The 16,748-nt window shown below is 36.4% G+C and overlaps 1 protein-coding gene across 1 annotated transcript in view; it reads right to left on the reverse strand.

The window, feature by feature from the left end:
• The window catches only part of Ar (androgen receptor), a 205,251-nt gene that overhangs the window by 24,227 nt on the left and 164,276 nt on the right, over positions 1-16,748 (reverse strand). Inside the window, exon 3 of the mRNA XM_055605085.1 lies at positions 13,250-13,366. Within this exon, the coding sequence (XP_055461060.1) occupies positions 13,250-13,366 (117 nt within the window). The remainder of the gene's footprint in view (positions 1-13,249; positions 13,367-16,748) is intronic.

Genomic DNA, 16,748 nt, shown 5'->3' on the forward strand with positions numbered 1-16,748 from the left:
CATGAATCGCTTCAGTCATCTTTCCATCTACCAAAATTAGAGTCAGTGGATCTCACTATATGACTTTAGGGTTAGAAGTTTAGAGGTAATCTAGATTTTGAGCCAAGGCACCTTTCCTTTTCCATAGGCATTCTTTCTTCATTCATGTAGAAAGTAGAATATGAGACTGTTTCTCCAACCAAGGACCATGGATGGATATAAGCTAAAACCCCTGCACAGGTATAGCCCATGGTAGTTCAGTATCCAAGTGGGTTCTCTAGTAAGGGGAACAGGGACTATTTCTGACATGAACTCAATTGCGAGCTCTTCGACCTCCCCCCCCTCCCCGAGGGAGAAGCAGCCTTGTTAGGCCACAGAAGAGGACTTTGCAGCCAGTCCTGAAGAGACCTGATAAGCTAGGGTCAGATGGAAGGGGAGGAGGTCCTCCCCTATCAGTGGACTTGGAAAGGAGCAGGGAGGAGTTGAGGGAGGGAGGGTGGAATTGGGAGGGAATGAGGGAGCGGGATACAGCTGGGATAAAATTAAATAACCTGTGAATGATATAAAAAAGAAAAAAAGAAAGTAGAATATTTAAAAATTGAAAGACGGAAGGACCCAGAGGAAACAGGAACCTTACATGAAGACAAACAAAGACAACCAACCCAGTCCCATGAGGGCTTACAGAGACTGAGACATCAACTAAGGAGCATACATTGTCTGGACCTAGACACCCCTGCACATATGGACTTGAGGGCAACTTGGTCTTCATACAGAGCACCTGGAGAGTGGAAGGGGGGACCTGTCTCTTCTCTAACATGGACGGTATTGCCTGCTTTTGGATCACTTCCCTGCCTGGCCTCAGGGGATGAAGATAAGAGCAGTCCTGATGTGACTTAATGTGCTGGAGAAGGTTATTATTAGGGAAGGAATCCCCTTTTCTGGGGGAAAAGGGAGAGGAGAAGGGGGAAGAAGGGGAAGTAGGGGGGCTGGGAAGAGGAGAGGGAGGGGACACCCTTAGGATGTAAAGTAAATAAACTAATAAAAAATTAAAATAATACAATAATAATAAAAAATAAATGTTTACCCTAAAAAAAAAACACATAGCTTCATACTGTGTTTAAAATGTTTTAATGACTCACCATTTTTTTTCTAAATAAAATGACACACACACACACACACACAAAGAGGAAGAAAATAAAGCTCTGAAGTTAGACTGTCTTCTTACTAACAATGAGTTTATTACTGTGAGACCCAGGGTAAAAATTCAGTCTCGCTGTGCCTCAGTTAACTCATTTCTAAGCTGTTGACATTATTAGTACCTCAATCATAAGATTGTTTGAAGGAATATAGACACCATGGTGGCATCTCAGGAGGGTAGAAGACAAATTCCATACGACTGAAAAGATTCACACGTGGTGAAATATGCTCTGAGCTCCAGAAGGAAGAAGAAAAAAAATGACAATGAAACTTTAAAATGCAATGTTATTATAAAAGGCTTGTTATTCGTTGGTGGTGATATTAGAGTCTTACAGCATATGTAGTCAGGAACAAATCGTTTGTTTTCTTCTATATGTTAGTTTTCCAGTCTACTTAGTAAAAATACAATCTGATTACTCTCTAGAAATAATATTAGGACAAAATGAGGTAAGCCTGATGAGCCCTTTCTGAATCCTGTGAAAAATATATGCCAATATAGACAGGTGATGACTTTTCTCAAGAATGGACCTCTGGCAAGAAACACTCTGAAAAGCTGCTTGTAGTGGAAAATTGTGAGGAGAATAATTTTTTTTTCCTTTTGAGTGAAATATTAAAGGCCAAACTGACAGCTTTCAGAATCATTATATAATAGCAAGTTCTAATGCACAGGGTTGTGATTTTTCAAAGGGTGATGGTGGGGAATGTGTGCTTAGCACAGAGTGAATTAGGTAGGGGCTCAGAGAATTCGCCATATGTGAGTCTTTTTAGTGGTGTAGAATTTGTACTCTACCATGAGATGCTACCGTGGTGTTTATGTTCCTTCAAAGAATCTTATGATTGAGCTACTAATATCATCTCTGGCTTACAAGTGAGTTAACGGAGGCATAGACAGACTGGTGGCTTTCACTCTTATTGAGCCACACATTACTGTGTGTTTATGCTCTTTATTCTAAACAGATGGATGTTCTGGAAAAAAGTAACTTCTTTCTGAAATTTACAGTTTCCACTGTGGCTAAAATCTAACAGAAAAGAAGGTGAAAATTCAAAGGATTACTAGCTATCAGCCTAGTATACAAGTAGAGCCCTTTGGGACCTATGAATTTCTTCAAAGGTCTCTGTGGAAAGTCAAAGTGAAGTTTAATATGTGGCCCCACCTCCTTTCAAATCAAAGTTGCAGTGGTATAGTCTACACCTATGTTGGGGGTTTTCTGTCAAAATTTATTTAAAAAAATATTCCATTTTCAAAGCAAAGATTTTCGGGAACCTAGATGTTGTCTATGCATTCCTTCACCTTATTTTATAGATGGGGAGAGAAAATTAAAAAGGTAAGTCATGTTCAAACACAGAGTTAGTGACAGGACAAAAGACAGAATCGGTAGTCTTAGCTTGCAGGGTTAGGCATTCTTTCATTTCTGTCAGCTTCACAGCACGCTGTTAGTGAGAAGGGTTGGAATCAGAAATCGTAATTAGATTGGGAAAAATTTAGGACATGTATTACAGGTAGAGAACAAAGCCAGTCCTTGGTAAGCATGAAGTGAGAGCTTAGTAGGGGAATGAGACCAAGTGGGATTAATAAATGTATGATGAATACCCTTTTAGGCAAGTAGGCTCTTTGATCCCCACCTCTGCCTCTTGACTCCTGTTCTCATCCCAGTCCCAATCCCTGGTCAGGGGAATAGCCAGGGAAGAGAATATCAAATTTTATCTTTCAACGTTTATATTGGACTATTTGTTGTAATAGTTTTTAGTTTGTGGAGGAGTAAACATAATTAATAATAGAATTATATGCAATGCTGCACATCCTTGCCAACACAGAGAAAGTATTTCCAAGTCTCCCTTCTCTGACTACTGAGCCAGAGGAAAGGGGTTTGTTATCCAGATGCCATCCTGAGTGAGGAGCACAGGGTCATTACCCCAAATCTGCCCCTGAGAAATTGTAGAGCCTGGAAATGCTTTTGCATACCAAGCTTCTCCACTGGAAAAAGAAACTACATAAATTTAGAGCATACATGCTTTTACAATTACATTTAAACTGGCATTAAAAACAAATGCGAAACAGTCCATGCTGAACAGGTCAGCATGACCTGGAAAGCAAACAAGAGATTTTTTTTTTCTTTTCTTTCTTTCTGTTTTTTTTTTTCTTTTTAGAGAGAAAAGAGAAAAACAGGATAAAAGCCCCAGTGCCCCAGTGTTAGCCACATTAATTCTGTCAGTCTGATGTAAATTAAAAAAAAATGCCATTGGTGTATTAATGGTTTTATTACAGGAAAATTTCACTAGCAGAAATATTCAGTATTCAAACAAATAGAAAGCAGTTTTTTTTTTTTTTAAATAAACCACATTAGCCTTTCAATTCACATTAGAGAGGTTCTTGGTAGTCATATTAAAATTTTGCCCCCAGGAGGGGGAAATGACCCTTCCCAAATTCTCCCCTAGTTTATCTCCTCCAGAATACAGCTAAGTAAAGAGAAATAGGAAGCCTGTGTGTGTAGATGCAAGTGTGCCCTGTGTGTGCACGCGTGCCCTTATGCATGTGAGCATGCATGCATGTGTGTGTAGGTGGTGACTGGAAAAGAGGCACGACAGAAAAGGCAAGTCCAAATCAAGAGAGAGACCAGTTTTACTTTCATTTTTTTGTCTGTTCAGACTTTGTATAGTGAGCCTCCAACAGGAGGAAACTACTTTCAATATTGAGGTTGTCGGGAGACAAAAGAAAATACTGTAAATGCTAAGTGTCTCTTCCATTACATCAATACGATATTTGAAGTGTCTGATGCAGTCTCACACCTGAACTGATTAGAGGCAAGAGTTTTCTGTGAGGGAGCAGTGGGGAGTGGAGGAAGCACTCAGCTGAGAGGAAGAAAAGGCAGACCTGATTACTCCTGTAGACTAGCCTTGGAGGGAAACAAAGGAAGCAGGCATCGCTTCTCAGATTTGCCTTCTTCTGACTTATGAAAGGTTCAAGATGTGTGGGCTACTGAAAGCAGAGTCACCTTGACTTTGGAGAGGACTGTCTGACTCTAGTTTTACCCTCCAGTATTTAAAGAGAGGGGCTGGCTGGTGACTCTTTCAGAAGAAGCAAAAATTTTGTTCTTCCTCCATCTGTGGATCAGCAACTTCCTTCAGGTCTTAAGTACAGCTGAGGTTGAAAGACGGGGCTTTGGCAGAAATCCAGAACAGCCATTTTTCCCCGTCTGGTCATTTTGTGATACATGTAATTGCCAAACTGTAATTTTTCTAGTACAAAAGAGTGTTTGTGTTAAAAGTAGTGGCTTAAAGATGGGTTTGCACCTCCTATGCTCAATAATCAGATGACTGAGTCAGGTCTTCTGTAACAGGAGGCATCTTGTACAAGAGTATAAAAGGGTGGTGCCATTTTGGAAAGGGAGTTTTCGTGCCTATTTTCTTTTCCTGTTGAAGAGAGCTAAATGAAGAAATGAACAATTGCTATTTGTGGATTTATGTTTCTTTTCTGGCTTAGTGACAAATGTACTTAAGAACTTCAACATGAGTATGTGTTTGTGTACCTCTCTGTACACAATAGCGAAGAACTAATTTTTCAGAGTAAAGCATTTGAGGGGACAAAGAATAGGAAGGCACAATTTAATGTTTTCATTACAGGCACTCAAAGCCCAACAATTCTTTCATGATGGTATTCTGAATTTGTTTGCATCAGCCAAATGGTCCCATAAAAATCCCAGTATTCTCACTCAGCCTGGAAAGGAGATCATTCTGAAATGATTATCTCTGTGCCTAATAGTTCACTAGTTAAAGCTTCCTTGCCATATTTACTGTCAAGGAGGAAGAATCCTCAATTTCTTTTGGTTTCAGTTGCCAATATGATACTTCACTGTGCTGGCTTGGGCTGGTAACCTTTCAGGTTGGTTAATATCTCTATTTCTTTTTAGTTTCAAATGCCAGTCCAAATTTTCTGATGGTGATAGTACTCACATAATTTTAGTTGCTGACTGTCAGAAGCTTGAACTGTCCCTTACCAATTTACTCCCACTTTGGCTTCAGAAGCCTTCTTTCAATGGGATGGTAAGCCAGTAGGAAAAAAAAAATTAGCACACCTGGGCTTATATTTAGTACAAACTATTTGGACTAAGTAACATGGAATCTGATGACAAAAGAAGTCGTCCAGGATAGTAATTTTGCTTTCACTTTGCTACTTAGACTTAAGCTGTCATGGTAATATTATCAATAAATTCATCTGGATATTTTATTGCTTTCTCAGAGAGTAATTACTTCTTTTCCTAGTCTTCTATGCAATATGATCTCAAAAGATTTTCAAATGTGTCTAAAGGGCCATCTTACCAAAGTGAATTGTCCCAGTTCAGTATGATAAGAAACATATCTCACAATTTATAACCACAAATAGAATGAGTTCAAATAATCAGTTAAGGGGCTGAAGAGATGGTGCAGTGGTTAACAGCACTTACTGCTTTTCCAGAGGACCTGGGTTCAATTCCCAGCACCCACACAGCAGTTCACAACTGTCTGTAACTCCAGTTCCAGGGGATCTGACACCCTCATACCAGGACACATATAGTAAAATCAAATAACCAGTTAAATTATAACAATGAAACTATTTTCTTGGATTGCCATTTGAGAAATACACGCGTGCACGTGTGTGTGTGGACACACACACACACACATACGTATATAGGTTTTGTGTTGTGTGTGGTATTTTCTGTTCAGTACATTAGAAAATATTATCTATGACATTGTCTTTTTTTCTTTCACAAGCAAATGTGGGATTTTGGATTTCTCTTAGCAAAAGTAAACACCAATAAAATCTTTCTAGGGCTATCACATTTTAAGAATTCAAAGATTTTAAGGCGAGATTTTACAAGCAAGATTCAAATATTAGATATGGAGCATCATCAATTTTGATGATTAGAAAAATGTTACTTACCTCTAAACATAGTTCACTAAAAGCAAGTACTCAGAAACAGAAAATATATGTCCTCTCTCAGATAACTGATTTGGAGGTAAGAAAGGAAATACATGGTTTCTTCACTCATAAGTTTCCTTGAAAAGCACAGCTGAAAAAAACAAACTTTCTCCCTTCCCAAATGTGTGTGTTTCTGTGTGTGTGGATAAATCCAACTGGAAGATGGTATTATGGTCACAGATAGAAGGTTTCAAGTGTTGACTAAAGAGTAAATCAGAAACCAAAGGACCAAGGAGCAAGAATTAAATGCCATATTCAACAGCAGAGAAGGAAAAGTCTGTATTGGTACCTGGGAAAACAAAGAAAGATCCATCTTTACCTAAAAGGGGGTAGATGGTACAATAATTATTGTTTACTTACTTCATGATAGGTATTTACATGTATAACAACTTCATAAAAAAATAGTATTCTTGCCTTATAGCTGGGAAAAATGAGGCTCAAAGAGAGGTACAGATTTCCACAAAGTCACCAAAATAGTGAGTGGCCAAATTAGGCTTTGTCTAAGTCTATCATGTTATTTCTACTGTACTTACCTCAGAATTTTGGTTTATGAAAAAGGACTTTTGTCGTAGGTCACTGCTAATTTTTATCTAACATGATTAGTCTTTAAGTTCCATCCTCAATGGCACAAAAAATACCCCAATGTTTTAAGTGCCAGCCACATGATATATATGTTGATGCTCAAACATTCAATGAAAATTTGCTACTCTGTACATCCTTTTGTGATGCAGAGCTCTTAAATCACGTAGGTATCTGAGAACTGTGTGTAGCAGAAATATTTCTTAGAACTGAGACTCCATGCTCGCATCCCCAGTGTGGTGGTTTGAATAAAAATGGCCCCCATATGCTCATAGGAAGTGACACCTTAGGAGACGTGGCCTTGTTAGAGTAGGTGTGGTGTTGCTGGAGAAAGTGTGTCCCTGGGATTTGGGATTTCAGATGCTCATGCAGTGCCCAGTGTCACATTGTCTTCCTGTTACCTGTACATTCAGATGTAGAAATCTTAGCTACTTTTCCAGCAACATGTCTGCCTGTGTGCTACCATGCTTTCCTCAATGATGATAAAGAACTAAACCTCTGAATTGTAAGCTACCCCCAATTTAATGCTTTCCTTTATAGGACTTTCTGTGGTTATGGTGTCTCTTCACAGGAATAGAAACCCTAATTAAGAATCCAGACTGAGAACTTTTTAGATTCTAAGTCTAGAGAGCTGAAGGAAAAGATGGAAAAATCCAGCATCTGAGTTCCAATTATTATTATTATTATTTCTTTGTTAATGCTAGGCATATTTCCTATCACTAAGATATATTTATTTTAGAAATAGAGTATTGCTATGTTTCCCAGGTTAACCTAGAACACATGATTCTCCTGCTTCAGCCCCTTTAATGCTGTGATTTCAGGAATGCACTGCTCTATCTGGCTCTTAAATTGTTAAGTGTGCTTTATAACACTGCTGAATGTCAAACATGAGATACAGAGAAGTTAGTCATTAAGTCGTATCATCATGTTGGTGTTCTTGCCATGTACAGGAATGTTGATCTGACAATGTTCAACAATACTGTCAGTGGCCACTCTTTGTGATGATGAAAGTTATTCCATTTCTTAAAATAATGTTTCTAGCATTATTTGTATTATTTCCCTATAGCTACTAGTTGTTATAGGCAATACCTATGTTTTTGTCTTCTATCCTTCATTAATAACAAGCATGCAATAGATATTCTCTGGTATTCTTTATTGGATTTGGTTGCAATGGGTATGCTGAAGATGGTCTATTTTTGTTATGTTACCAGCTAATACATACTTCACTGATTTACCCAGTAAGTGATGACACACACACATCTGGGATATAGATGAAATTGAATAGGTAATTTTTTTTCGCTCACAGGATATTAAATAGTGCTATGTGAAAAGGGGGTCCTGAAATTTAATTTAATTTAGTTTGGGAATCCTGAGTTATAAAGCTTCTCAGTTTATTTTATTACAGTATTCACAAAGACCTGTCTTGTACAGCGCAATTCCTCCTAAGAATCGTAAAATATGCAGCTTTCTTCTCCCCATTTGAACTTAGAAATTAGTTTCCCTAAAACATGCACTGAAATAGTGTTCTTTCAGCCCACACTGGGAAACTGGTCAAGAGCAAGACAACTGGCATTTGATGTATCTGTAGGTTCTTCTTACAAGCCAATTGCTTTGGTAGAGGCCAGTTTCTTCAGTGCTTGGATATTTCAATTGCAAGTGGAGCTAAGTAGTTCCAATAAACTAAACATAGGTACCAACGAAATATGACGCTAGAAATTTCTGTTTCTTCATGGCTTGCTACTTCTCCTTTTGTAAAATATACGCCCTTCCTAACATAATATTCAAGCTGCCAAAATTTCTCTTAAAACACATACACAATTAACAACATGACATGTCTGCCTGGCAACCATAAATCTTCAACTGCCTGAAATCAGGTTGACTTTCAGTGTGGTCACAGCTTCTTTCCCTATTTTTCTATCTCTGGCCATGTTCCTATCATGGCTGGCTGTTCCTTAAAGCCTAGTCATAGTTTTTATGTCTCTGTGCCTTTTTGCAGACTGTGTTCATGGCCTTGATTGGCCCTTCCCTTGCGTCTCACTAAACTTCTCCCTAATGAATTTCTACTTATACCTCCAGACTAATGTATAACCATAATTACTGTCTCCTTTATTTAACATAATTTTAAAATATTTATGTTTGTGTATATATATATACACACATTTATTTTTGTGAGTTTTGTGTGCGTGTGTATACATGCATGTGTGTATTCATGAGCATGTGTGTATGAATGTGCCACAGCGCAGGTAGAGGCCAGAAGACAATCTGAGGAAGTTGGTTACCTCGTACCATGTAGGTTCCATAGATAAAATATGGGTTGTAGGACTTGGCAGCAATTGCCTTCACCCAGTGAATAATATCCTTTGTCCTATATGATTTTTTAAAACATACATTCAAGTATCTATTATTAGGGTCTGCCTCCCCAGATGTTTATCATAGAGTCTGGTACATATTTAGTACTGAAGATATGCATAAAATGTATTTGTAGGTGAGTGAGTACACAGAGAGATGGAGTCGCTTCGGTGAATAAAAAATGCATAAGGATGGGCTGGAGAGATAGCTCAGAGGTTAAGAGCACTGACTGCTCTTCCGGAGGACCTGAGTACAATTCCCAACACCCACTTGTCAGCTCACAACTGTCTGTAACTTCAAGATCTGGCATCCTCACACAGATACATGCAGCCAAAACACTAGTACACATAAAATAAAAATAATTAAAAAGAACCATGCCGTATTTTAGCATTACAATCATTTTGTTGCATCTAGTATATATACTATGGAAGTAACAATGCTGTACTTATCTTGATGATGAGATACCTGGTATCAAGATTATCTTTCTCATTGGAATTTACTGTTTATGATAGCATAGGACTATTGTCAGTGCTCCCAGAGCTATTTTCTTAACTAGAGAACTCGTAGACATTTTGAAAACGTGCATATATGTTAAGGTTTTATCCTTATAGCCAAAGTTCAATCTCCTAGTAATAAAAGGACTTTTCAATTAATCTTTTTTGTTTGTTTATTGAGAAAGCCCCTTATATACTATGTAAGATCCACCACCAATTCACTGAAGTGAAGGTGCTTATCCAGACAGTTAAAGGTTTTCTTAACGAACAAATGGGCAAGGCATTTAAAAATTTTAGGCAATTCTTGATATATGGTTTTCAAAAGTAGACAGACATTCATCAAGAATAAAGAAAGGCATATCTCTTTCCAGAGATGGACATTTAAGAGCCTGAAGGATCATCCTGAAAATTCACTAACAATTGGACTTTTTCATAAATACCAATAGTTACTAAGAAAAGAAGAATGGGATAGAAAGGTAGGCATGAAAACATGAAGAAAAGGCTATATCTATTAAGCATCTCTTAGTTTAAGAACTCTCCTCACCAGCAAATGGAACACCATAGAGAAAGCCATGCTAGAGATCACAAGCTGTTGGGACTTAGGGGACCTCATTTGTAGAATGCCAGATTCTCTGAGAACTCAAAATATCTGTTTTGCCCTTTACTCCTTCGACAATCTATTCATTGAGTACAGTTTTGGCACATACCTTACATAGGTGTGAATGGGGGCAGGTAAAATTATTGTGGAAATCAGTCTCTCGTATTAGTACTTCTTTGAGAAGGTAACTGGCAATTGAAGAAAAAGTTGATGAACTAATAATCTTTTTCTGTGGCTTTTGATATCAAATCACAAAATTTTAACAACAGAAGAGTTCCTGGTAAAGCTGATCATCCCAGGTTCATGACGTAAAACCATAGCCTCTGGGAGGGTAAAGGGACCTGCACAACACCACAGTCTTAACTGCTTCTTCATGCTACAATTATAGTGTGAGTGACACAGAAAAGGAACTAAAAGTATGTGAATTCTTCTTGAAGGCAATGAAAAAGCCTATGTTAAAGCCAAATCTTATGAAAATGCGGGGATATTGCCAATATAGTCACAAAGTCCATTATGTACTGATCCTTTCTTTTATCTTTCTGGTGTTTGAATAAAAATGTGTTATATACTGATACTGTAAGTTAACAATAAACTTTGGAAGAGCTTATGTAAAGAAGTAGCTGATACAGTGGTAACTCCACCAATGTGCAAAGTTTTACATTTTAAGCCTACGAGGATAAACACTTTGGTATTCACCGACTTGATACTTCAACATTAACATGTACTCTTAAAAATTACTTAAGTCATATTTTAAGTATTATGCTGGTAGCACTTTTCAGTGTGAGGTAACCAGAAGTGATTTTTGGTGACCCACTGTTTGTTGTTACATATCCCATATTATATGGTAAGCCAAGCTACTTAAGTAGAAAGTCGTTAGACATGTTAAGAACAGCCTGTATCTATCTACCTAATAGGCTGGTGACCTCACTGCAATAATAACTCCTCAAATTTGTCTAGTAACTACTCAAAGATGCTTATTCACCTTTTCATTTGATCCTAAGTATAACTATGAGGATAGTATCTATAAATTATGGGTAATGAAAATGAAATGCACAGGGGGCATGGAGAAAAAAAAAGATCTAGGCTTTTAACCTAGGCCTGACTTCAAAGGTAAAGTCATTTACACAACATCAATTAACCCTTCTGTGAGTTGGCTTGGCTCATATGTCTTGCTTAGCATGACCAAGGTTCTAGGTCCAATCCCCTGTATGGCAAAAGAAAACAAAAAAGATTCTTGTATTCAGTGGGCATCCATCTTCTGATTTTCTTGACGTTTCTTTGCCTGACTATCTAGTGACTAATGTGTTGTCTTTTATGTACCTGGCATTCAGTGATATATGGGAAGTGATATATGAGGTGAAAACCATTCATAGCAATTCAGAATTTTATTCACCAGGCCCATTCAATGTGACAATTTTTATTTATTTTTTTAAGTGAACTAATCAGTGTATCACTTTTTCAGTAACTTAATTCAGAAATTTATGTCTAAGCGCTACACCATATAGTCATATGTAGATTTCTCTTGCAAAGAGGTTTACTGTAATCATGTCAGAAGACTCTCTTTTCTTTTCTTTTTGTAATGGAAAATGCAAGCTCAGATATGAAACTAATCTCTTAACAAGGAGTACAATGGCAAGATAGGGCTCCTAAATATACCTAAAATATACAGTGGTTAAATAACTGAGGATATTAATTGAGTGGTTAAATAATTGAGGTTAAATAATTGAGAAATGAGTATATGAGAGTACTAGCTCAGGACATACAACATGCATGTAGTAAAATATCTTCTGTCAATCCTTCTCTCTGTTATCTCTCCGGATTCAGGATTTCTTCCTGCCCTTCCCAATGGTCTGTGTCTCCTTCCCCACCGTAGACCACAACTATAGGAAACCCTTAGAGTAGAGCAAACAAGCAAAAAAAAAAAAAAAAAAAAAAAAAAAAAAAAAAAAAAAAAAAAAAAAAGAAAAGAAAAGAAAAGAAAAAGAAAAAAAGAAAGAAAGAAAGGTTTGATTTTGTAAAATATTTCAATCTATTTTGATGTAGTTCCCTGCGGTGCTTGAACCTACTACACATTACTTGAGATGCTACTATTGAAACTTCCAGATGCAGCCTGGAACAATTTCCTTGTAGTACTATGGTCTGGATAAAAGTACTATTGGTCTGTGAGGAGGGAAGTATGTAGTCATCTATAATGATAGTGAGTAATCAAATATAAGGCTATAGTTTTAGGCACCCAGAAATAGATTTGTTTTTCTTTGAGTTCCATTTCTAAATCAATATACACTAATGAGCTTCTTTTTTCTCATGAAAGATGCATCTGTTTGAAAGCAACAAGCAGCAGGGCATGGGGCAGATGAAAATATGAAAAAATAGAAAAGGGGAAATGTGACAATCAAGTAGTATTTTGGAATGATGACAGAGCTCATGGTAGAGACAAGCTCATGAGACACAGAGCCTTATGATAAAAGGTCACTCTTGAAAGGGCTACTATATCTTCTAAGAAGCTACAGTGCCACTGGAAAATGCTTTTGGAAATGATCAATGGTTTTTTTAAAGAAAAGGAAATGATTAAAAAGCCTGCTGATTTCTGGGAGACACAGGAAAGGAAATTGGCTCTGTTTGGTACCTTAGTTACAGGATCCAAAGAGAAGCAGCTTCACATTCCAGTTGGCTGTCTCTACAGTATATACAGCAGTTAGCTGAAGGATAGTCCCAGGTGTTCAGAGCCTGCCTGTGCCATGGTCATCCTGCACCTGTGACAGTTTTGATTACTTGCTTCTCTCATCCCTACCACTGAACAGCATCAGTCCAGTGTCAGTATATCACTAGAGGAACTGAATCCAAAATGCATAACCCTCATTCATCTTCTGTTGGTTTCTGATCCTCACTTCATGACTCCCTACCCTATGGCAAACTCCAAAGTTATGAATGTCATAGGCAAAAACAAAAAAGGCACCATGAGAAGGTCAGCTTGAATCTATTGCATAGCTGGTACTCTTAGAAATATTACAGAGGAGAATCAGGTCTAAGGCAATAATTATAAATGATGAAGGTGAGCAGAAGGACAAGGAGAAAAACAAAAGAAAAATATCATACCTCCCAGAGTCATTCCTGCTTCATAACATTTCCGCAAACGACAAGATGGACAATTTTTCCTCCGAAATTTATCAATGGTGCAATCATTTCTGCTGGCACATAGATACTTCTGTTTCCCTGAGAGAAAAAAAATGAAATAATAATAGATCTGTTAATGCTTCTCCAGAGCTTCATTCCTTGAGTTTTTCTAGGCAAGAAAACAATGATATATACTACAAATCGAAAGACAATGGCTCCAAACTAGTTGATTACACAGAATCCATTTCATAGGTGTTTTAATAAATATTGACAATTCGAATACTGCTAACACTTCCATTATTAGTACTATTTACTGCTTTTGAAAGCAAGATGCTTTAGCTTGACTAAAAGCCAGGAGTCCCCTTGAGAAAACGACCAATTGTGGAAATTATCATTCTGTTAGCTTGGCACAGGAGAGATGCTGACTTAGTCAATGTATCCTCCTACTAACACCTGTAATCATGCATAGATTCATACTTGAGCTAATCAGAAGCTTTAAAAAAAAAACAGTACATTAAATTTTTTTTTTTGTTTTTTTGCTAGTGAAGGCACTCCCAGGTTTGTAGGTTGTAAAAGCCATAAATAAAGCCCACTCTTTGTGTGATGAATCACAGGAAGCAAAAGGAAGTCCTCTGAAGTCAGTAGAGGAAAAAAAATTCACAACAATGTACAAGTTGAATCCTTACAGATATGCAGAGAAACCCTTCTCCGCATTTCAGAATGAGAATTACTTAAAGGAAGATGTGGTCAACTAAAAGAGAAAAATATGTGTTTTGCTCAGTACTTTGCTTTTGTTGCATTGCTCCCAATACAAGCTCCACATAGGCCCCTGATAAACACAAACACAATTAATATGCATGCAGAACATAGAGATGATTAAGTAAACAGAGTCACTACAGAAATAGTTCTAAATGCATTCTCAGGTACTCTGTACATGTTGGATTATGGATAAGACAAGATGGAAGAAAACAGGTTTTGTTTTAAAAGGCCTATTCTTTATTATTTATTCTATTTCATGATAAGGCTGACATCTTTAGGGTTCTATATTATAATAATGATATGTCTATCATATTTGATTTGTTTACAATTTTTTTAAAATTCTTGACCAAAGTACATACAAAAATGATTATATACCCCCATGCTAACAAAAATAAGGGTCATTACAATGAAACAGGTTTTAACTTCCAGCATAATGTTGAACAGTCATAAGGGGAATGTAAATCCTTGTCTTTTATTTTTATTTTTTTAGTCAAAAGTATGATAGTAACTACAGGTTTATAAAAGACTATTAGTTTTTGCTAAGGGAACATTTATCTAGTTTATTCAGAGTACTTACCATGAGATAAATTTTGTCAAATGCTTTTTTGATCTTTGCCGAAATGATCACATGATTTTTATTTTTCATTCTGTTGATGTGGTGAGTTGTATTTAGTTATTTGCGCATATTGAACAAACCTTGGATCTTAGTAATAATCTTTTCAATCATAATGGATAATTTTTAATGTGATGCTTAACTGAGTTTTAAGTATTTGTTACAGGTGTTCTTTCATCTATGCTCTTCAGGAATATTGACCTGCTTGCCATTATATCCTTGGTTTGCTCTAAGGCTATGACTCCAATAAATGAGAAAGAATTTAAAATACTGTTTGGTCACATCAAGCCTACTCCTCTACACAAGGCTTGAATTACCTCTATAACATACTGGCAAAATAGTTCTCCCCACATCTTCTTGAAGAAGATAACATTTGAAAGTTGCACACAATGGAGATGTCCTGTGAATGATTATACTCTGAAGAAACAGCATTCTGCGTGTGTCAGATATCTTTTGTGTATAGTCAGCTTCTGTATTTTCAGTTGACAGAGAAATTTCTAAGTAGGATGGGGGCCTGCTTCAAGTTGGTTTTAGAAGATCATATAATTTCATGTTGTAGTCTAGGTGGCTGAACAATTAGCACAGCTAATACAAAGACCTATTTATCTCCTGTTCAGCAGAGACTAAATATTAAACTCCACTCTTTGATATTATTTATTCTTCAATAACAAAAATGTATCAACAATCTATTATCAAGTTCTTACAAAAAGACATTTTGTAATGATTGGCAAAATATATTCTTTCTCATGTTAAATCATGTTAAAGCATATAAAGATCCACTGTAGAATTGCAAAGAGAACATGCATTTTAATAATTTTTATAACTCTCAGCAGGGTCATATAATGGGCGAGAAGCACTCTGCATGCATTTAGCTCTGAAATTATTGACCTGCTTATGTTCTGCATTTCTTTCCTGGTCCCATTTTTTTTTTCATAAACCTTGAATATGATTCCATGCTTCAGCACGAACTGAAACCATGATACAGACTTTTTTCCATAACCTCCTTCTCTTCATTTCTGTCAGACCCACAATATTTTCACCCAGTGTGACTTCTCATCAATATCTGATTAAGCTCTCTCTTTTCCACTCATAAAAAGACCACACCATTGTGAACTAAGGAATATGGTAGGTGACTTGACCACTATTAGTCTAATTTTGTCATGTAAATGAAGAAAGTGTTGACCTATCATCATTATTAACCTACGGTGAAGGCTGAAAAAATTGTTTCTCATACTCTCTATAGAGAGTTTTTTAGTTTTAACTTATAAAGCAAAATAAAATAAATTATTGAAATATGTAAGAGAAGGTCTGAATAAAATGGAAAGATGTATAATAGTCTTTAAAGAAAATATATAATATTCTAAAGATCCATTCTCTCCTAATGAAGTATACAAATTTAAAACAATCTAAACAAAAACCTTTTCAAAATAATCCCAAAATGTATCTCCAAAAATAAAATGTGAAATAATGCTCAGATAATTTTTGAAAAGAAAAATAGTAAGATATTCACAAACAGCCATTTAAATTATTTTTAAAACATTACAATTATAATATCTTGATACTTTCAGTAGAGGTTAGTTAGTAAGAGAAATAAGAAAAGCCCAAAGCATATATACCTTATATAATACCTCATTTTAGTTTAGTGTATGAATTAAAATATATTCACTATATGGTTCCAGGTTGGCAGGTTAATAATTTTATGCACCAATATAAAACTCTGGGATGCACAAATGAGAAAAAATATAATATTTGTCTTTCTGAGACTGACATAATTCACTTAATGTAATTATATCTGGTAGATCTGTATTCCTGCAAAGAACAAAACTTTACTCTTTATGCTAAAAAAATTACATTGTGTACATGACATATTTTTCATAGACTATTCTGTTGTTGGATACCCAGGTTAAGGTGAATGATGCTTCAGTAAACATGGGTGTGCACACTGTGATACATTGTTTGGAATTTTGTGGTTAACCATGCAGGGGTAATATAGCCTAGTCATGTGGTATATCTGCTCTTAGTTTTCTAAATTATCCATAGTCAGTGGACTAATTTATATTTCAACCTACATTGTATAAAGACTCCCTTTTGTTCACATACAATCCAGCA

The sequence above is a fragment of the Psammomys obesus genome, unplaced genomic scaffold (assembly GCF_907164565.1).
Source record: "Psammomys obesus unplaced genomic scaffold, mPsaObe1.curated_primary_1811, whole genome shotgun sequence".
NCBI classification, from domain to species: domain Eukaryota; kingdom Metazoa; phylum Chordata; class Mammalia; order Rodentia; family Muridae; genus Psammomys; species Psammomys obesus.